This window comes from Lynx canadensis, chromosome B3, assembly GCF_007474595.2.
Source record: "Lynx canadensis isolate LIC74 chromosome B3, mLynCan4.pri.v2, whole genome shotgun sequence".
NCBI classification, from domain to species: domain Eukaryota; kingdom Metazoa; phylum Chordata; class Mammalia; order Carnivora; family Felidae; genus Lynx; species Lynx canadensis.
Genome location: NC_044308.2, coordinates 17,464,905 through 17,484,363, shown reverse-complemented (window position 1 = coordinate 17,484,363; position 19,459 = coordinate 17,464,905). Strand labels below are relative to the sequence as shown.

General features: G+C 40.6%; 1 protein-coding gene across 2 annotated transcripts in view; it reads right to left on the bottom strand.

Annotated features, from left to right (window-relative positions):
- Positions 1-19,459, bottom strand: part of LRRC28 (leucine rich repeat containing 28) — a 133,809-nt gene that overhangs the window by 11,562 nt on the left and 102,788 nt on the right. For both annotated transcript variants that reach the window (XM_030317487.2, XM_030317488.2), the window contains one exon: positions 10,306-10,408. In XM_030317487.2, the coding sequence (XP_030173347.1) occupies positions 10,306-10,408 (103 nt within the window). The remainder of the gene's footprint in view (positions 1-10,305; positions 10,409-19,459) is intronic.

Here is a 19,459-nt window from a genome sequence, read left to right as displayed (position 1 = left end):
ATTCTGTTAAAACAACCGACAAGCCACAGACTGGTGGGAAATATGTGCAAATCACATATTTGATGAAAGACATGTATTCAGAATATATAAAGAACTCTCAAGAAAGTCAATAATTTAAAACAATCCAATTTTTAAAAAATGACTGAAAGATTGGAACATGCTTTACCAAAGAAGATATATGGATAGAAATAAGCATATGAAAAGATGTTCAACCTCAGTAGTCACTAGGGAAATACAAATTAAAATGAGGTATCATTACTTATTAGCATGTCTGAAAGGGGAAAAAAAAAACCGACAAGAACTCTTATAAGTTGCTCACAGGGGCGCCTGGGTGGCGCAGTCGGTTAAGCGTCCGACTTCAGCCAGGTCACGATCTCGCGGTCCGTGAGTTCGAGCCCCGCGTCAGGCTCTGGGCTGATGGCTCGGAGCCTGGAGCCTGTTTCCGATTCTGTGTCTCCCTCTCTCTCTGCCCCTCCCCCGTTCATGCTCTGTCTCTCTCTGTCCCAAAAATAAATAAACGTTGAAAAAAAAAATTTAAAAAAATAAGTTGCTCACAGAAGTACAAAATGGCACAGCCATTTTGGAAAACAGTTCAGTTTTTATAAAGTTAAACATACACTTAACCATATGACCCAGCAAATGCATTCTCAGGTATCCTACCCAAGTGAAATGAAAATTTATGTTCACACAAAACCCTATATATGAATGTTTATAAAAGCTTATATTATTCCATTTGCATGACATTCTGGAAAGGGTAAAGTATAGGGACACAAAACAGACCACGGTTTCCAGGGGCTGGAGTGGGCAGCCAGAGGTTCATTTCCAAGGGACACGGGAAGACATTTTTGAGGTGAATGAACTATTCTGTATCCTGATTATAGTTGTGGCTTTATGACTGTATGTATTTGTTAAAATTCACAGGAATGTACACTAAAAGGTGACTGTTACTGTATGCAAATTATACCTTATTAAAACAAACAAAACCCAAACGGTCTTATGCTGGTGAAGCATGGTCCTGGAGCCCTGTGCTCTGTTAGTCATTAGCCTTTTGTTGTGGATTATGAGCTCTCAGGGGAGAAGCAGACCTGGCAGCTGGGGAACTCAGGGAACTTCGCCCAATAGCTGTTCACCAACTTGGGTAGAAATACTTCAATACCGTCAATAATTTCACAGCTGGTATGGGTGCACTCATGCAAACCAGCTATACACTCGCCTGTCAAATAATGTCAGAGTTTATATGAAAGTTTTCGCAAGATCTGCCTTTGCTATTTACTTTGCCTTTATCCCTCTGGCTTTCAAAAACCTCTGTTCACCCCATGTGATCACATAAGCACCAGAGTCTGTAGCAGCACACCTGTGGGTTGGCAGGAGAATTTTGCGGGTTAGAAAGATATTACCCTGATGAAGCATTCTGTGAAGTTGAGGACATGAATCTAAAGTTTATTTTATAATCATTGCTTCTTTCCTAATACAGACAAAATTAACATGAGAAGACCATATCCAAAATGCTATTATGCAGTATGGCCACTAAGTCTGAAAGCACAGGCAAACGCACAATAAATGATTCTTTTGATGATATACTACATGTAGCGTGATGATTAAATTTTTTGTATTAAGGTGGCTAGGCCATGGTAGCCAGATATTTGGTCCAACACTAGACCAGATGTTTCTGTGAAGGTATTTTTTGGATGAGATGAACATTTAAATCGGTAGACTTGGAATAAAGCTGATCACTCTCCGTGATGTGGGTGGGCCTCATCTAATCAGCTGCGGGCCTTAGGAGAGAAAGACTGAGGTCCCCTTCCAGACTGCCGTCAGACTCAAGCTGTCACATCAACTCCTCCTTGGGTGTCCAGCCAGCCCTGGAGCTTTCTGACTTGCCAGCCCCCACAATCATATGAGCCAATTCCTCAAAACAAATCAATCTCCCTCTCCCCCTCACCCCCACACACTTCCTATTGGTTCTGTTGCTGTGGAGAACCCTGGCTAATACACAAGGTAAAATAATATGATTTGCTTCCAAACTTTACAGCTACACTGTAGTATGAGAACCCTGGGCAGAACCATAAAACAATGCAAATGCAGAGTAAAAAACAAGCAAGTCATTTGTGAATTATTTACTTCACGCTCTTATTGCCTTAACAGCTGCTGCTTCTTAATACAATTGTGCATGAGCTATACATGGACACTGCCCAAAGAATTTAACAATACAGAGTAACAAATAAAGGTGTAGAAAACTGAAAGCCAGATTTTTCCTAATGCTTTCCTCATCTCCCATAATTAAAAAGACAAGTATCTGAAGGAAACTGCTGAAAAGGCTCACATTAACAAGTAAGTGGATCCTCATTTTATATGGAATCTAATTTCCCTTGGACAATTCTTTTAGCAGAAGTTCCTACTCTTCACCACTGGATATAAAAAGCTAATTAAATTCATTTTATGACACGTCTATTAAATGCCTTCTCTGCTTCATGCTGGAGAAAAGCTGCCGCTATGAAGAATGCAGGCAGGGGTGCCTGGGTGGCTCAGTTGGTTAAGCATCACACTCTTGATTTTGGCTCAGGTCATGATGTCACGGGTTCATGAGTTCGAACCCCGCATCATGCTCTGTGCTGACAGCACAAAAACTGCTTGGGAATTCTCTGCCTCCCCCTCTCTCCACGTCTACCTCACTCGTGCACACATGCACTCTAAGAAAATAAATAAACATAAAACATTTAAAAAAAAACAACCAATGCAAGCTATAAGGGATGAGATTACATGAGTTAGGGGACCTTTCTGCTGGGCATGGCCAACCTCCCTTGATCTCATCAGATATGAAATATCCTACACCCCCATTACATGAAATGATGCAGGAACAAGAAAGGTATTTTCCGTCTCTACTCTCAAGGAGCTAGCAGAGGGGCTTAAACATACAGAGGTGACTCTAGACCAAAGTTGGAGGCAGTGTGCACAGTGCAGAGGTTACGAGTATGGACGATGAAGCAGATGATAACTCTATACCACCTGGCTTTGTGACCTGGGGCAGTTTACTTAATCTCTCTGAGCTCCGGTTTCTTCATTTCTAGAATGGGGCAAACATCGCAAGGGATGCTGGGAAGATGATGTGCAAGACACAGATAAAATCAGCGAGCACACTTCCTTGGCACACAAAAAAGGTAAAGCAATGTTTATAGCTGTTCTTGTTTCCTATTCTTACAATAAGTGATTCTTTTGGTAGCATACCACAATACACAGTGCAATGGTAAAATTTCTGAATCAAAACGTCAGTCTAGATGTTGCCGTGAAGGAATCTATTGTTCCAAATTAATATTAGCACCATGATATTCCAGGGAAAGGGAACAGGGATTCAGCTCTGTGAATGTGCAGGGCGCACAGGGTTAAACACACAGTTCCCTCCGGCCAGAATGTCTGGCCCATGGAAGAGAATGGCAAGTGGGAGAGCAGTCTGGAAAGCTAGTGTTGCACATCTCAATAAGAAGTGATTACGGAGGCACCTGGGTGGCTCAGTCAGCTGAGTGTCCAACTCTTGGTTTGGGTTCAGATCATGATCTCACGATTCATGGGACTGAGCTCCATGGTGGGTTCTGCGCTGACAGCGCGGAGCCTGCTTGGGATTCTTTCTCATCCACTCTCTCTGCCCCTTCTCTGCTTTCTCTCTCGCAAAACAAATAAATACACTTAAAAAAAAAAAAAGAGGTGATTATGAAATGAATTGCCAGTAAGGAGGGATGGAAGCCCCATATATGTCTCAGTTTACAATGAAATAATTATTAGCTGGCAATTATGAAGCCTTGGTATCTTTGATTTCCAACTCAGTAGTTTTTATCACTTTAAATGAAATACCAAGGTGGTTACCAAAAAAAAAAAAAATTATGTATCTGAATCCTTAAGTGAGTTATAAAAATGAGTTAAAATCTGTCACAAATGTTAGTACTTTTGGCTTAATTATACAGATAGTTTACAGCAATTATCACACAATTTTCTTTCAACTCAATGTTTTCGGAGCTGCCGTTCAACATTTAACCCTAAATAAGCTATGCGAATGGTGACATCTTTGTGCCACTAAGATTATGTTCCAGAACATGTATGTCATTTAGCACATTAACTTGTATGCATTGTCACACTTATTTCACCTAACATGTTAAAATAATAAAATTCTCTTACCAAAAGCACCTAAATGATGATCTTGGAATTCCTTAGATAGTACATGATGTCATTTGCATGTTCATTATTGTGGGAACAGCTACTAGATTTACCCTCCCTTTAGCAAAAATGTTTTTTTTCCCAGCTTAAATTACAGGGAAAGGAAAGGAGAAGTGGATAAGGAGAAGGACAGACACTGCCACCCAGAGAAAATGGGCCTTGGTCTGAATACAGTCTGCCACTTTGGCAGGGCCTCATTTAAGGCTTAGCTTCGTTCGGTCTGAGAATGCATTTATTATGCTTTTATTCTTGAGAAGTATTTTTGTGCTGGCTGCTAGGTTGACTGTTTTTTTGCTGTTGTTGTTTAGCACTTTAAAAATGTTGTTCTCCTGTTTCCTGGCCTTCGCAGTTTCTGATGAGAAGGTAACATTCTTCTGAATGATTCCTTTGTACGTAATTTGTCATTTTTCTCTGGTTGCTTTCAAGATTTTTTTATCTTTGATTTTTTTTTTAATTTAAATTTTAGTTAACATACAGTCAAATATTGGTTTCAGGAGGAGAATTCAGTGATTCATCACTTATATACAACACCCAGTGCTCATAATAACAAGTGCCTTCCTTAGTATCCATCACCCATTTAGCCCATCTCCCACTTACCTTCCTCTAACAACCTGCAGTTTGTTCCTTATCATTAAGAGTCTCTTGTGGTTTGTTTCCCTCTCTCTTCTCTTCCCATCCCTTTCCATGTGTTCATTTGTTTCATTTCTTAAGTTCCACATGTGAGTGAAATCATATACTATTTGTCTTTCTCTGACTTATTTCACTTAGCATAATACATTCTAGCTCAATACACCTCATTGCAAACAGCAAGATTTAATTCTTTTTGATGGCTGAGTAATATTCCATTGTATATACATACCACATCTTCTTTATACATTCATCAGTAGATGGATATTTGGGCTCTCTCCATAGTTTGGCTATTGTTGATAATGCTGCTTTGAACAATGAGGTACATGAACCCCTTGGAATCTGTATCCTTTGGGTAAATACCTAACAGTGCAATTGCTGGATTATAGGATAGTTCTATGTTTAGTTTCTTTTTTTTTTTAAATGTTCATTTATTTTTGAGAGAAAGAGAAAGAGAGAGAGAGAGACAGTGTGAGCAGGGGAGGGTCAGAGAGAAAGGGAGACACAGAATTTGAAGCAGGCTCCAGGCTCTCCCCTGTCAGCAGAGAGCCCCACACAGGGCTAAAACCCACAAACTGTGAGATCATGACTTGAGCCAAAGTCGGATGCCCAACTGATTGAGCCACCCAGACACCCCTTGTTTTTAGTTTCTCGATGACCTCCATACTGTTCTCCAGAGCGGCTGCACCAGTTTACATTCCTACTGACAGTAGAAGAGAGCTTCCCCTTCTCCACATCCTTGCCAACACCTGTTGTTTCCTGTGTTGTTAATTTTAGCCATTCTGACAGGTGTGAGGTGTTACCTCATTGTATCTTTGGTTTGCAGTAGCTTTGCCTAGGCATTGTTTTCTTCATAATTTATACTGCTTAGGGTCCGCTGAGCCCATTGAAAATGTGAACTTAGGTCTTGCATCATATTTAGGAAATTTTCAGATGTGATTTCTTCAAACATTTTTGAGGCATTTCTCTTAGTTAAGAGAAAAATGAGGAAAAATTTGTGCCTTCTGGGACACCAATTATACCTCTATCAGGCTTTTCTACATTGTCTGGCAGATCCCTGATGCTGTGTGTTCATTTTTGTTTTCAATCCTTCTTCTCTGTTCCTCACACTGAATGATTTCTATTGTTCTACCTCCCAGCTCACTGCCTCTTCCTCTGTTACACCCATTCTACTCTTAAGCCCATCAAGTCAAGTTTTTATTTCAGATATTGTATTTCAACTCTAGAATTTCCATTTGTTTCTTTTGTATAGTTTCTTTTTTTTCCCTGGTCTTTTATTCACTGCAAACTTATTTTTCTTTACTTCATTGAGAATAGTTCTTTTAAAATCCTCATCGGCCAACATTTTGGGTCCTCTCAAGCAGGTTGGTCTCTGCTGATTGTCTTTTCCCTTGAGAATAGGTCACATTTTTCCTTAATTATTCAAATGTAATTTTGGGTTGTGTCCTGGACACTGTGAAAGTTATACTGTGAAGATGCTGGATTCTGTTATATTCCTCTAAAACTAGAAAGGAGTGTTAACGTTTTTGTTTTCATAAACAATTAATTACTTTGTCGGAACCAAACTGAAAACTCTCTCTTTGGTATTTTTATCTGTAGCTACACTGTTTTGTGCTTGCCCCAAAGTGTGGTTCAGGTATCTAATATTGCTTGTTATTAGATGGGGAGCAGCCACTACATAAAAATAGACTGTAACATAAAGGCTATTTTTCTAGACTGCTGGGTTAACTCGGAACTCAGAATGCATTTCTCATATAAACAATTCTGTTACCTTAAGTGGTTCTATTAATCAAGTCATTTAACCAACCTGCACCCCAATCCAGCTGTTTTTACAAAAGAAATGGCAAGGCAGTGGCTCAGTTTTCTTTTCCGCATATGATCAGACAACTGAAAAAAATAACTGGTATAGGATAACTTTTACCATTAAGTGCTCTCAAATAGGCAAATGTGCCAATTACCATTCTCTAAAATTCTAATGGGAGGGACTTCTCTTTGTAGGTAAAATACAGAAGAACTGAAGACATTTACTCCTATAGTAACAATCAGAAAGAGCCAGACAAAATAAAAACCATACTTTTCCATGAAACTAGCAAAGAGCAGTGGATGCAAGGAAGCTGTGATGGCCAGTCTCCAAGATGGCGCCCACGACCTCCCCTCCTAGTATCCGCTCCCTTAAGAAGTCTCCTCCCCCAGTGAGTAGGAGTTACCTGTGTAATCAATAGGATAAAACAGAAATGACCATGTGTAACTTCAAGGCTAGGTCACAAAAAATATTCCCATGCTCTACACTTCTATCACTCTACCTCTCTTAAGGTATTTATTTTTTGTATTACAGTCATTTTATGTATTAGGATTAACATCTAAGTTATCTTTGTTTTTTCCACAATTCTTAGCACAGGGCTGACTTGCTAGTTACTGATGAATAATTATATGACAAATAAATGAACATCTTATAAGGAGGTGCTAACTTTATTTCCACCAAAGATAACTGTGAGACTTCTGAGGTTTCTTGAAACTGTATGACATTTGTTATTTGCTGTATTTATATCTGTTTATAATTTTATATATGATTCTGTATTCTCCTTCTGAGATACGAATTATACACATAGCAGATTTTTTTTATATTGTGCCACAAGTCCCCAAAGCTGTGTTCATTCTGCTCTGTTGCTCTAATTCTTAGACTCTCTCTCCGTCGGAAGAGGGAATGTAATTGTTTCAGAGATGGTGCGGTACAGCAGAAGCCACTGTGCCCTTCTATTCCAGGCCTGCATCTAAGAAGCAACACGTGAGAGCAGTGGAGAACCAAGCATGTTGAACCTTAGGTTCTCTGCTTGACTATCATCTCCTTAAAGAGAATTAGCACCAAGTCTGATCAATTATTTATTGTTTATTTGGATCCCTGGTTAGATTATATGGTTTTACTCATCACTGTATGGCCATTGTCTGACATATGATCACAGCAGTCGCTCAATAAATATTCACTGAATGAACTAAGTGAACCAAGATCCTTGTTCAGAATCAAGAAGCACACTTTCTAGGCCTCAAAAACCCTTTTGCTCTTTATATTAGGTTCACCTCAGATCCTTGTTCTATTCTTTGCCCTTCCTTCTCCCAGCGCCCCCCCCCCCCACTTTGACTTGGAATAGGGGAGTCCCTTTGCATATATTCAACAAGACAGAGAAAGTGAAGGGGGTCCCTTAATTCTGTTGCCAAACCTTCAGTAACCACCATCTATTAGAATTCTGAGTACAGGGTTGCCTGGGTGGTTCAGGTGACTGAGTATCTGACTTCATTCAGCTCACGTCATGATCTCATGGTTCGTGAGTCTGAGCCCCACATGGGGCTCTCTGCTGTCAGCATGGAGCCCGTTTCAGATCCGCTGTCCCCCTCTCTCTCTGCATTTCCCCTTACACACTCTCTCTCAAAAATAAACATTAAAAAAAAAAGAATTCTGAGTACATTTTGCCACAAAATATCATGGAATTTTGGGGGGGGGGGTGCAAAATGGGGTTAAATGACTTTTTAATAAGTTGGCTAGGAATATAACCACCTGAATTGATCATAGTGAGAAATGCATTCTGAGTAAAACCACAGACTAAATATGCCTTTTGGATCACAGTTCATCTGTAAGTGGGACTACACTTACTACTACCAAAAACTACTAATATTACAAAACCGATTGTCTGATACTGTCCTCTGAATATTTTTCTTACCACTACTTCCACAGGAAGGTGTTAATAGTAATAATAAAGGTAGACTACTGGCTAATAATTTGCATATTTTGCCCTATTATTTATACTCTCAAAGATTTGGAGCTCTTATAAAATTCACTACTTCTGCTACCAGACACCAAGGTAAACATGAAAAAGTGTCTCCGTATTCAGCACAGTCAATAACATCCATATCTATACACCAAAGTAGAAGGCTCTTTATCTTAAGTAAAAGCTGTTCCTTAATTGTGGTAGAGACTTCTGTGCAGTCTCTGAAGGCTTAGGTGGGGGGAAAACTGCCTTCAGCCTTGGAGCCTGCTTGCATCATTCTGTGTATCTTGGTAAGGGAGGGCATTTTACTTACCACTTGGAAGAATTAGGCTGTATTACAGATCATTTAAGAACTCATTAGGATTAATGACTGAGTAGTATCACAGCTGTCACATAATCAGCTGTCGAAAAATCACTGAGCTAAAAACTCCACCACACATTCTATTATCTCTGCTTCACAGAAGGTTCTGAACTACATCTCTGGGCTTGTATTTCATCAGCCTACGTGCGCACTTCGAAGCATCATCGAAGGCTCTTCCAAGATAACAAGTGTATAATTTTTCCTAAGGGAAGGCTGTTATTCCTAGGAATGCCCTCTCTGGGGCCATCACTGCTCAGAGCCCATCCTCTGGAGCCAGGCCAACAGGGGAGTGGCTGTTCTCTGTGTACAAGCTTATTGTCATCGTTCTTGCCAGAACTACATATAGTATGAACCAGGTTATGCAGGGTGTCAGGATTATAAGGACAGAGTGAAATATATGGGCTAAGTAGCCTCAAAGATCTCCCAAATATTCTTTGGCTGTTTATGTGAGGAAAGTTAGGCCAGTTAAAAGCAGGTTCTGGTAGCCAAGTTGTCCTATATTAATCCCATACCACTCTAGGAAACATCTTAAGGTGGTTCTGTCTCACTCTTATAGAAGAAGAAGCTGAAGGGCACCTGGGTGGCTCAGTTGGTTAAGCATCCAACTTTGGCTCAGGTCATGATCTCACGGCTCATGAGTTCAAGTCCCACGTTGGGGCTCAGAGCCCCAACAGCTCAGAGCTCGGAGCTGCTTCAGATTCTATGTTTCCCTCTCTCTCTCTCTGACCCTCCCTCACTCATGCTCTGTCTCTCTCTCTTTCTCTCTCTCTCAAAAATAAGTAAAACAAAATAAAGGAAAATAAAAAGCTGAAACTGCTTTTCTAAAAGCCTGACTGAGAAAGATTATTGCTGTTCTGAAAATAAAAGCCTATCACTTTCCTTGAACTGAAACATCTGTTTTGGTTGCCAGAATCATGATTCGTATTAAGGGACTATTTCAAATGTTGCATTCTAAATATTTTGAAATGGTCAAGTTCTAGATACTAGGGCTATTCCTGGAGTAAAACTGTCACTGCAGTGGAGTGCAGAAGCTTTTAAGTTCATGCTGATTCCTCCAGTTTCAGTGACTGATACTACTGAGTTTATAATAGTATACATGGATTCGTTTTTGACTGGAAAATAATAAACCACTTGCTTACTAACTGAACTGGAAGTATAATACTGCAAATTGATTGCCCAATATTCTTAGTTGCGAAAGGTATTTGGTTTAGCATATTAAGGCCAAAGACAAAATCAAAAATGATTATCCAAAGTTCACCTATTCCTAAGTTACATCAGGACCAAAAAATGAAATAGAAATGAGCGTGGAAAAGAGTTTAGCTATAGTATAAAATACGAAATCAGCCTTACCCACTGCACCCGACGACTTTATTGTACAGATAGGATGGCAAGCCTTTCAGGTGAATGTTGTTATCCACGTATACGTATTGTAGTTCTCGAGATCGACCTAAATCTGGATTAGAAAGAGAAGAACTGTAATTCCCATAACTACATACTAGCACAATGTAAAATGTAAAATGTAATCCATAATATCAGAATAATTCAAAGTTTCTATTCTGGAAGACAAACTGTTATAGATTTCATTGAACTCTGCATATGTAACCAAGCTCACATAGTAGATTATGTGCATCAGAAAACGTGACTGTATGGGGCACCTGGGTGGCTCAGTTGGTTGAGTGTCTGAATTTGGCTCTAGTCATGATCTCACGGTTCATGAGTTCAAGTCCCATATCGGGCTTGCTGCTGTCAGAACAGAGCCTGCTTCAGATCCTGTCTCCCTCTCTCTCTGCCTCTCCCCTGCTCGTACTCTGTATCAAAAATAAATAAACATTAAAAAAAAAAAAAGAAAATGTGACTATAGAAAAATTACCTAACCCACCTGGACCTTGATTTCTTGAACTGTAAGATGAGATAAATGGGAATTGAATATTATTAAATTTCCTTCCCACACAGAACTTCTATGACTTTTTATAAACAATTTTAATTTAAGAATAATGTTTGTTGTAGGTCTTCATTCAGTTTCATCTTCCTCCAATGGAAAGTTGGCAGATCAGCCTAGACCAGCTTAGTTCTACCCCTGTATTAACCAGTGTCTCACCTGCCCCGGGCAGAGAGATGGGAACAGCAGAAGTGGGGCAGGGCGAGGGATCAGGCCCTGGCTGGGCTGAAGTCTCTGGAGCTAGGCTGATGTAGGAAAGGAACAAGTGTCCAATGCTGCAGGGAGAGGAAGAAGAAAAGGGAACTCTAAATCTCAGTCCCCTAGTGAGGTATGAAAGCATGGTGGACAAGGCCAATAAGGATGGGAATGGGCCTTGTTAAAAAGAAAACCACAGGCCCAGAATGGAGTCACTTATGCTCGGCCACGTCACCAAACAGGGGCTTAATACCTAACCTAATTGCAGTTTCAATCCCCCCACCCCCACCCCGGAATGTAACCTTTAACCAGTCAACATGGAATTTCCTGGTCAGCACCAGGAAATTTACTGATAGACCCCATCCGTTCCCCTTAGCGGGGCAATCTTGCCTGAAACAATGCATTCTTTCCTAATAATTTCCTTTTTACTGCTCCCTCTCTGCCTTTAAAGACTTTTTCTTTTCTACAGCCTGACAGAAGTCCTTTCTACTTGCTAGATGGAATACTGCTCCGTTATCACTTAAGCCAATTAGATCTTCAAACTGACTCAGTTGAATTTTTGTTATTTAATAGTATGTACCGGGAATGGGGGGCCCAAAAAGAGGGGTCTGCAACAGGAACAGGTGTGCCGAAAGAGAATCCAGATGTTTTCCAGAAGCAGCTGGGCAATGGGGGAGCCAAGACTGGAGGGGGGACTCGGTGAAGAGATGAGGCAGAGTTAACGAAGGCAGTAGAGACACTTCCAAGTGCTAAGGACATCCCTTCCTGCCTACCATGTGCCCAAGAATATTCAACCACCTTCCTTTCCACTCCTAGCACTCACTGGGTGGGTCTCTTTGTCTTCACTGCCACAGAACAGAGTCCTCAGCAGCCTTGCTAACCCTCTACTCCCTGAAGCAAGAGCATCATTTTTGAAAAATTTTCTGGAGTTCTGTTTGTGCAAACAGGCAACAGGCTTCTGAAGTATATCTCTTCCCTGCAGTTCTGCAGTTTGGGAAAGACTGGGGGGATCCATAGAGCTAAATTAGGGTGTTCTTAAGTATATTTACATCTCAAGAGAAAACCCACTTACCCATGAAGGACCTTGCAGGCACTGTGGTAGGCCTTGGGGATAGAGATGAGAGTATGTAGTAATACAGATGAAGACGGACAGGAAAAAAAGAGAACTGTCAGTACAATCACTGCCCTAGAAAGTGGCTTATAGAAGTTTTATGGATTCACAGCTGGGTTCTGGACACTCTGTTATAGAAGGTGGGAGGGGTGATAGAAGACTGAGGTAAGAAGGGCTCCTTGTGGCATCGGGTGGGGAAGGGTCCATATTGCCTCCTCCTTCCCACTGCTAGTCCTATCATAATCCCGATAATCCTGTCCGGGACTAGCACTAGAGAAAGACACAAAAAGAGGAAGCAAAGATGGCGGTGCTGGGAGTCAACAAAGAGGAAGTGGCAACTCTCAGGGAGAAAAAATAATTTCCGGGCTGCTGGCTAGAGATGCCCTTCCCCAGTGTGGTGGCTTAACGATATCTAACAAAAAGAAGAGGCAGAAATGGTATGTGACTGCAGACAGTAAGCCACAGAAGGCATTGTGGCTTCCTCTTTGCTTTCTGCCTTGGATCACTCATTCTGGAGGAAGACAACTTCCTGGTCAGAAGAGACTTCCAGCAGATTTCTGGAGAAGAATTGAGCCCATGGCCAGCAGCCATATGAGTGAGCCATCTTGGAAGTAGCCCCTCCAAGTCACAGGTCCAGTCTTCACATTACTGCAACCCCAAGGCTATGGAAATGTCCTGTTCGTCCTCAAATCTTGGATATTAATTTCAGCATCCAACAACGGATCTTGGTTTGCAATAATTACTGCACGGTATTTATCTAATGCTATACCATCTTTCTGTCTACATTTATTAAGTGCAATTCGGTAAGGAAGAGCCTTCCCTTCCTTCCCATTTATGTATTTGACTGATTTTTTTAAGTTTATTTATTTATTTAGAGGGAGACAGAAATAGCACAAGTGGAGGAGGGGCAGAGAGAGAGGGAGACGGGGAGAGGGAGAGGGAGAGGGAGAGGGAGAGGGAGAGAGAGAGAGAGAGAGAGAGAGAGAGAGAGAGAGAATCCCAAGCAGGCTCCGCACTACCAGCACAGAGCCCAATATGGGGCTTGAACCCAAGAAGCTGTGAGATCATGACCTGAGCTGAAACCAAGAGTCAGATGCTTAGCCAGACTGAGCCACTCAGTTGCCCCTATCTGACTGATTTTGATATCAGTATGGATTCATGGATATTTATTTTATCATAAGGATTAAAATCCCAATACTATTATGATTTTGTATTGGTCAAAATGTTCCAGCTTTGGCAATTAGGAGCAGCTTAAAGTTGGCTCATAGGTTCTTCTAACAAATTTTCATCTTTTAAAAAAAATTTTTTTTAATGTTTACTCATTTTTTTGAGAGACAGAGTGAGCAGGGCAGAGGCACAGAGAGAGAGAGAGAGAGAGAGAGAGAATCCGAAGCAGGCTCCAGGCTCTGAGCTGTCAGCACAGAGGATGATGTGGGGCTCAAACCCACAAACCCTGAGATCATGACCTGAGCCGAAGTCAGACGTTTAACCAACTGAACCACCGAGGCCCCCCAGTTTTCATCCTTTTTTGAGCACTTCCTTACTTTCTGGCACAAGATGTTCTAAGCTCAGCTTGTATTTTCCTTCCTCTAGCCCAGAAATCAACTACTTCTCCAAGGAGCCTCCACTCCTTTTATTGGGGTATGGTGTTTATAAACCGAGATCTGAGCCACGCATGCTCAGTCCTGTGGGGGGGCCACTGCTTCTAGGATCTCTCAGTGGACAGAGCTATAAAACACATGGATATACGTGAATCCGTGTATACATCTCCACCTGTGTCAAAAGATGGGTAGATTCTTGGTATTTCCCTCCAGAGGGTTCTACCAATTTGCATTCCCTCCAGCAACATACGAAGGCATTGCCTTTCTCACAGTCTTGCCAACTTTTAAAACATGTTATCCTCTTTACAAATTTGTGTCGTTCTGATAGGTGAGAAATGATATCTCGGCATTGTTTTAATTTGCATTTCTTTAATTATGATTGTGAACATATTTGAAAATGTTTTCAAATATGTCTGAGGGCCATTTTTTACTTTTGTGTGTGTGTGTGTGTGTGTGTGTGTGTGTGTGAATTGTCTGCTCATATTTTACCTGTCTGTTCTTTCAGTTATTAGCCAAGCGAGATGTTCAATGGCATAATAGTGCCCAGTCCCTCAACCTTACCAGGTTGTTATGACAAATGAGAGTAGAAGTAACCTGTGAAATTTAAATCACTACACAATATTTCTTTTAAGCCTAAGAACATACACTTGCCAAAACAATGTGTCCTGCTACTTTAGTAAATGTGTATACACATATATACTGGTATTAAAGGCTATACATTTAAAGAACACACATGGGAAAAATAGAGAGAGAAATACCAGAATCCACTTGCAATGAAAAAGGCCTCAGCATTATCAAAAAACTTCCTATTCTAGATTCCTTTACTACTTCTCTGACGTGCCTACAAATCTCCCGTCATCACAAATAGACATCTGTAGACTTTAAAGGCATATAGAAAACTCTGGAATTTTTTTTAAAAAGTGAAACTACATTGATAAAGTGCAAAAAGCCCTAGTTTCAGAGCCCCTGTGGGACTCAAAGAAAGATGGTTTACTTGAGCTTATGCAGCAGGAAAGAGTAGAATATACTAATTCATGGAGTGAGAACACAGTCTTGGAGTCCGACAATCTGGGTCAGAATACCGTTTTATTTACTAAGTGAGTGTCCTCAGTTTTCCCTAACCATATAAAGGAGAAAATCATGCTGGCTCTTAAGTTCAGTGAGAATTACTAATGAAGTTTCTAAATTATCAAGCAGAATCCTTGTCATACACCTCCAATATATGGCAGTTATTATTATTCTAATTATTAGTAGGTGACATATTTGGAAGTGTGGCCCTACAGCAGAAGGCCAATTAAGAGAGAATTCTCCTTGGCATGCAGCAAAAGGCACTAACACTTTTCTATAGTTTAATTGCACAGAAAAGAGTTGGAGGCAACAGCCTCTAGAGACAGTGATTCATTCTGAGTCAAGGACACAAAATGGGACATGACAGAGGAAGCACCTCTCCCCTCTAATACACCCAAAAGAGCTTGTGCAAAAATTAAGTGAGCCCCATGCAAAGATCATAATACACAGTTAAATAAAAGCTGATACTTGCTGCTTCTTACATGCTTTCCTCTTCTTTCCTATCCTAGTTTTATAGGGGAAAATATGAAGAGTGAATGATTTAAAAATGCTGTTTGGCTCAGATTTTTTTTTTTGGTAATGTTTATTATTGATTTTATTGAGGGAGAGAGACAGAGTGAGAGTGGGGGTGGGACAGAGAGAGGAGGAGACAGAATCCGAAGCAGGCTCCAGGCTCTGAGCTGTCAGCACAGAGCCCGATGCTGGGCTTGAACTCATGAACCGTGAGATCATGACCTGAGCTGAAGTCGGATGCTTAGACTGAGCTACCCAAGTGCCCCACTTTTCGGTTCTCTCACCTTAGATTTTAAATATTCCAGAAACCTTTTTGTATCTCATGACCCTTTTGGGGAATGTAATTTTTTTATATATGCCCCATAATGGAATGAACTGATTTCCACTGAAGCTCGAAGAAAATGTGAATCAGTGGTGTTCAAATCCATCCCACAGTGATAAGCAAAATACCGCATGGACAGGAGTACTTGATACAGAATCTTCAACTCTGCATATAACACAATCTTGTAGACAGTAAGAGAGAGCAGCACTGAAATTATAGATGTCGTGGGCCATGGGGTTGGGATAGAGTCTGAATCCTGGCTTTCCACTTTCTAACTGCTCCCGGGCACTAGGAAATGAAACACTCCCTGTGTGTTACCCCCTCTGCAAAATGGAGACAATGATATGTATCCTATCTCACAGGCTTCTACAGCACCAAGCTTGATCCCTTGTGTCAGAACCGGTTCTCGACACGTCTTTGTCTCTTACTTCTCTCCTCTGAATATAAAGGAAAGATCACAAAACGGAGTCCGAGATTATAAAGAGAAGTGGGCAACTCTTGCTTTAGCTGACCCAGCACAGCCTACTGGTGAGGCTGAGACACCTAGACACCTGGTCTGGCAAGGTCACAGGCTGTACGGGCAGAGCTGTGACAGCCTCATGAGAGTATGCTCTTGGCCAAAAACCCTTCCGCTGGCGAAACCCCAAGCACAATGGAATGGCATTTTTAATCATAATGAGGCTGAAATGTAAGTGGTTTCTGCTGAAAAAGCTTTGAAACAGTTCTTCTGTTCTTTAAAGAGAAAAATCTTCACTCAATAACTTTGGAAGAGACCATTCACGTACTAGCTAATGAGTTGGTTTGTTTTCTTCCTTCCGTTAATTTTAATATACCAATACCTTGCAATAAATATACCAGGTAATAATATTTTTTTAAAGTTCCTGTGCAAAAACTGCCCAGTACATCAACCTTATAAAGCAAGGAAGTTGTCCATATGCATATATGCTAAAGCAACAAAGAACTTTTTCATGTGGCTTTTAAAAATGCGGTACTGTCTAAAATGTTTCCCCTTTTTTCCCAGATGCACAGATCAAAGTATTGTTACTTGGAAATTAGCAAAAGCTAGCAGTCCTGCACAAACTCCAATTCTTTCTTTTTTTTTTTTTTTTTTTAACTTCAAGGCTCTGGCATATGCAGTCCACATGGCTGAAGATGGAAGAAAAACCTGTGTATCTCGGTTGCTGCTCCTTTAACTCTACTGTAAAAAGGAAGCACGGAATGACAGCATGGGCCAGAACTGAATAGGAACTGTTTACTGCACACTTACCAGTATGAAACTCATTTATTTTATCAAAAGGTGAATGATGTATCCCCTTCCACAAAAGGATGGGGTAACAGAAACTACAACATCAAAGCAACAGACCTACATAGGTTGTTTGGAATAGTCTATGTCACACCAATTATCATAGTTCCACCAGTCAGATAGATCATTAGTCATAATTACACTTTAGTGGAATTATAAAACGTGGGCTTCTTCACAAGGAATTCAGAGTAATTTACAGCACACTCCAAAATCATCTTTAAAACAAATTTAAAATTTACCTACATGATGCCTTTTATAAAGAGAACTTTTTGACCGCTTTTTCAGAAGAATGACTTTTTTTTAAGTGTTAGTTTCTTTTTTTTTATTAAAGTATAGTTGACAGTGTTAGTTTCTGTAAACATACGCACACATATCCATTAAATCTTTTACATAATCATATTCTTTGTGATCTATTCAACTTGTACAAAGTAAGATTTCACAGTGAATTGTAATAAGATGCTTTATACATAGATTATCAACAACTGTTAAATTAAATCGATTTTAATGAATTTGAATGACTGAAGGCTTCCTTTGCTGTTGGCTTAATTATTCAAGCATCAGGATCTCTATTTCTCTTCTCCACCACCCCACCCCCAGCATCTCTATTTGTATTGCATAGTTCAGGTGACAAAGAAATTATTACAAGCAATGAGCCAGACATTGTGCTAGATACTTGGGGTACAAAAGTAAAGATGCATACAGTTCCAACCCTCTCGAACAGTCTAGTGAAACGATAAAAATAGTTCACACTGACTGCATGCTTATGGTGTATTTACGAGTGACAGAGGTGTTTTAAATAGATCTTATTTAATACCCACAATAGTCCCATGAAGTTGGTATTAATTTTACCCTGTTCCTGAGAGTTAGACAAATCAAACAGTCTTTCTAAGCCCAAGATCACACAGCAATTACATGGCAGAGGTGGAATTTAAAAGCGTGCTGGCCTGGTTCACCATGGTATTAGTTAGACAGCCTCCCTAAACACATTATTTCCATATAAGCAGGGAACTCCCACATAACGTAGGAGGTGATACTACCTAGGAAGCCGCCTGGGTGCTGTGGGTGCCGGAGGATGGCACTGTGCCCAGGCATCCAGGTGTGATGTCAAGACACTGCCAGGCAGACACACGATGAACAAAATATCCCTTTGCTTCCTTTAAAAGACCTGATAACTGGTAGGGTAGTTCTGACTTACAGATTTACAGCAGTAATTTCAAGAAATGCCAAGAATTCCCTCAGAGAAGATGCCAGAGAAGGAGACTTCATGCTGACTGTCCAGCAGACTCAGGAATTACAACAGCGTGTCTTTTTATTTGAATTTTTAATGTTTGTTTATTTTTGAGAGAGAGAAAGAGAGCGCGCGCATGAGCGGGAGAGGGGCGGGGAGAGGGGTGGACAGAGGATCCAAAGCAGGCTCTGTGCTGGCAGGAGCAAGCCCCATGTGGGGCTCAAACTCACAAACTGTGAGACCTTGAGCTGAGCTGAAGTCAGACACTCAACCGACTGAGCCCAACAGGGGCCCCTACAACAGTCATCACCATGGCAGCCAGCGTGGAGAGCAGTGTCTTCACTCTGTTATCTCCTGAGCTGTTGCCCAGCTGGACTTTTATACCTGTTTTTTTTCTGCCCCCCAAAGTTGAAGAACTTTATTGAAAACTATGACTGATAGAAGCTCCAGATTTTTGCTTTACAGTCCACTGACAACATCTTCCAGTTTTCCCTACTAACGCCCATTCTTGTCACCATTTTAAAAACTCCAAGTTCCAAAACCAAATTCACAAAAGCTTTGCTGGCAAAGATTCTGCTCAAAGATCTAGTCTTCCTACTACTACTTTTTCTAAAAAACTTCACATCAGTATCTTTTTTACTATATTCCCTATACTGCACATTACATTGCTGTGTGACATTTATTTCAGGACTAGAAGACCGTACATACCTCTTAATTCCCTTCACCTATTTTGTCCAACTCTCCACCCTCTCTACTCTGGCATCCATTAGTTTGTTTATTCTCTCTAGCTATCTATGTTCCTCGTATTTATGAACAAAACTCATAGTTTATACATTCATTAGATGGTTAATTTTTGTGTTTTAGATTCCACACGTAAGTGAAGTCATTCAGTATTTCACTTCCCATAATGCCTTCAGGGTCCTTTCACATTGTCGTACGTAGCAAGATTTCATTTTTTGATGACTAACATTCCATTGTTTTTACATACTGCGTCTTCCTTATCCATTCACCTATCAAGGGACATTTAGATGGCTCCCATATCATAGCTATTTACAATAGCTAGTAAATATGCTGCAGTGAACATAAGAGTACATGTCTTTTTAAAGGTACATGTGTCTTTTTGAATTACTGGTTTTGTTTTCATTGGATAAATACCTGGAAGTGGAACTGCTGGGTTGTAAAATAGTTCTATTTTTCATTTTCTGAGGAACCACCATACTGGTG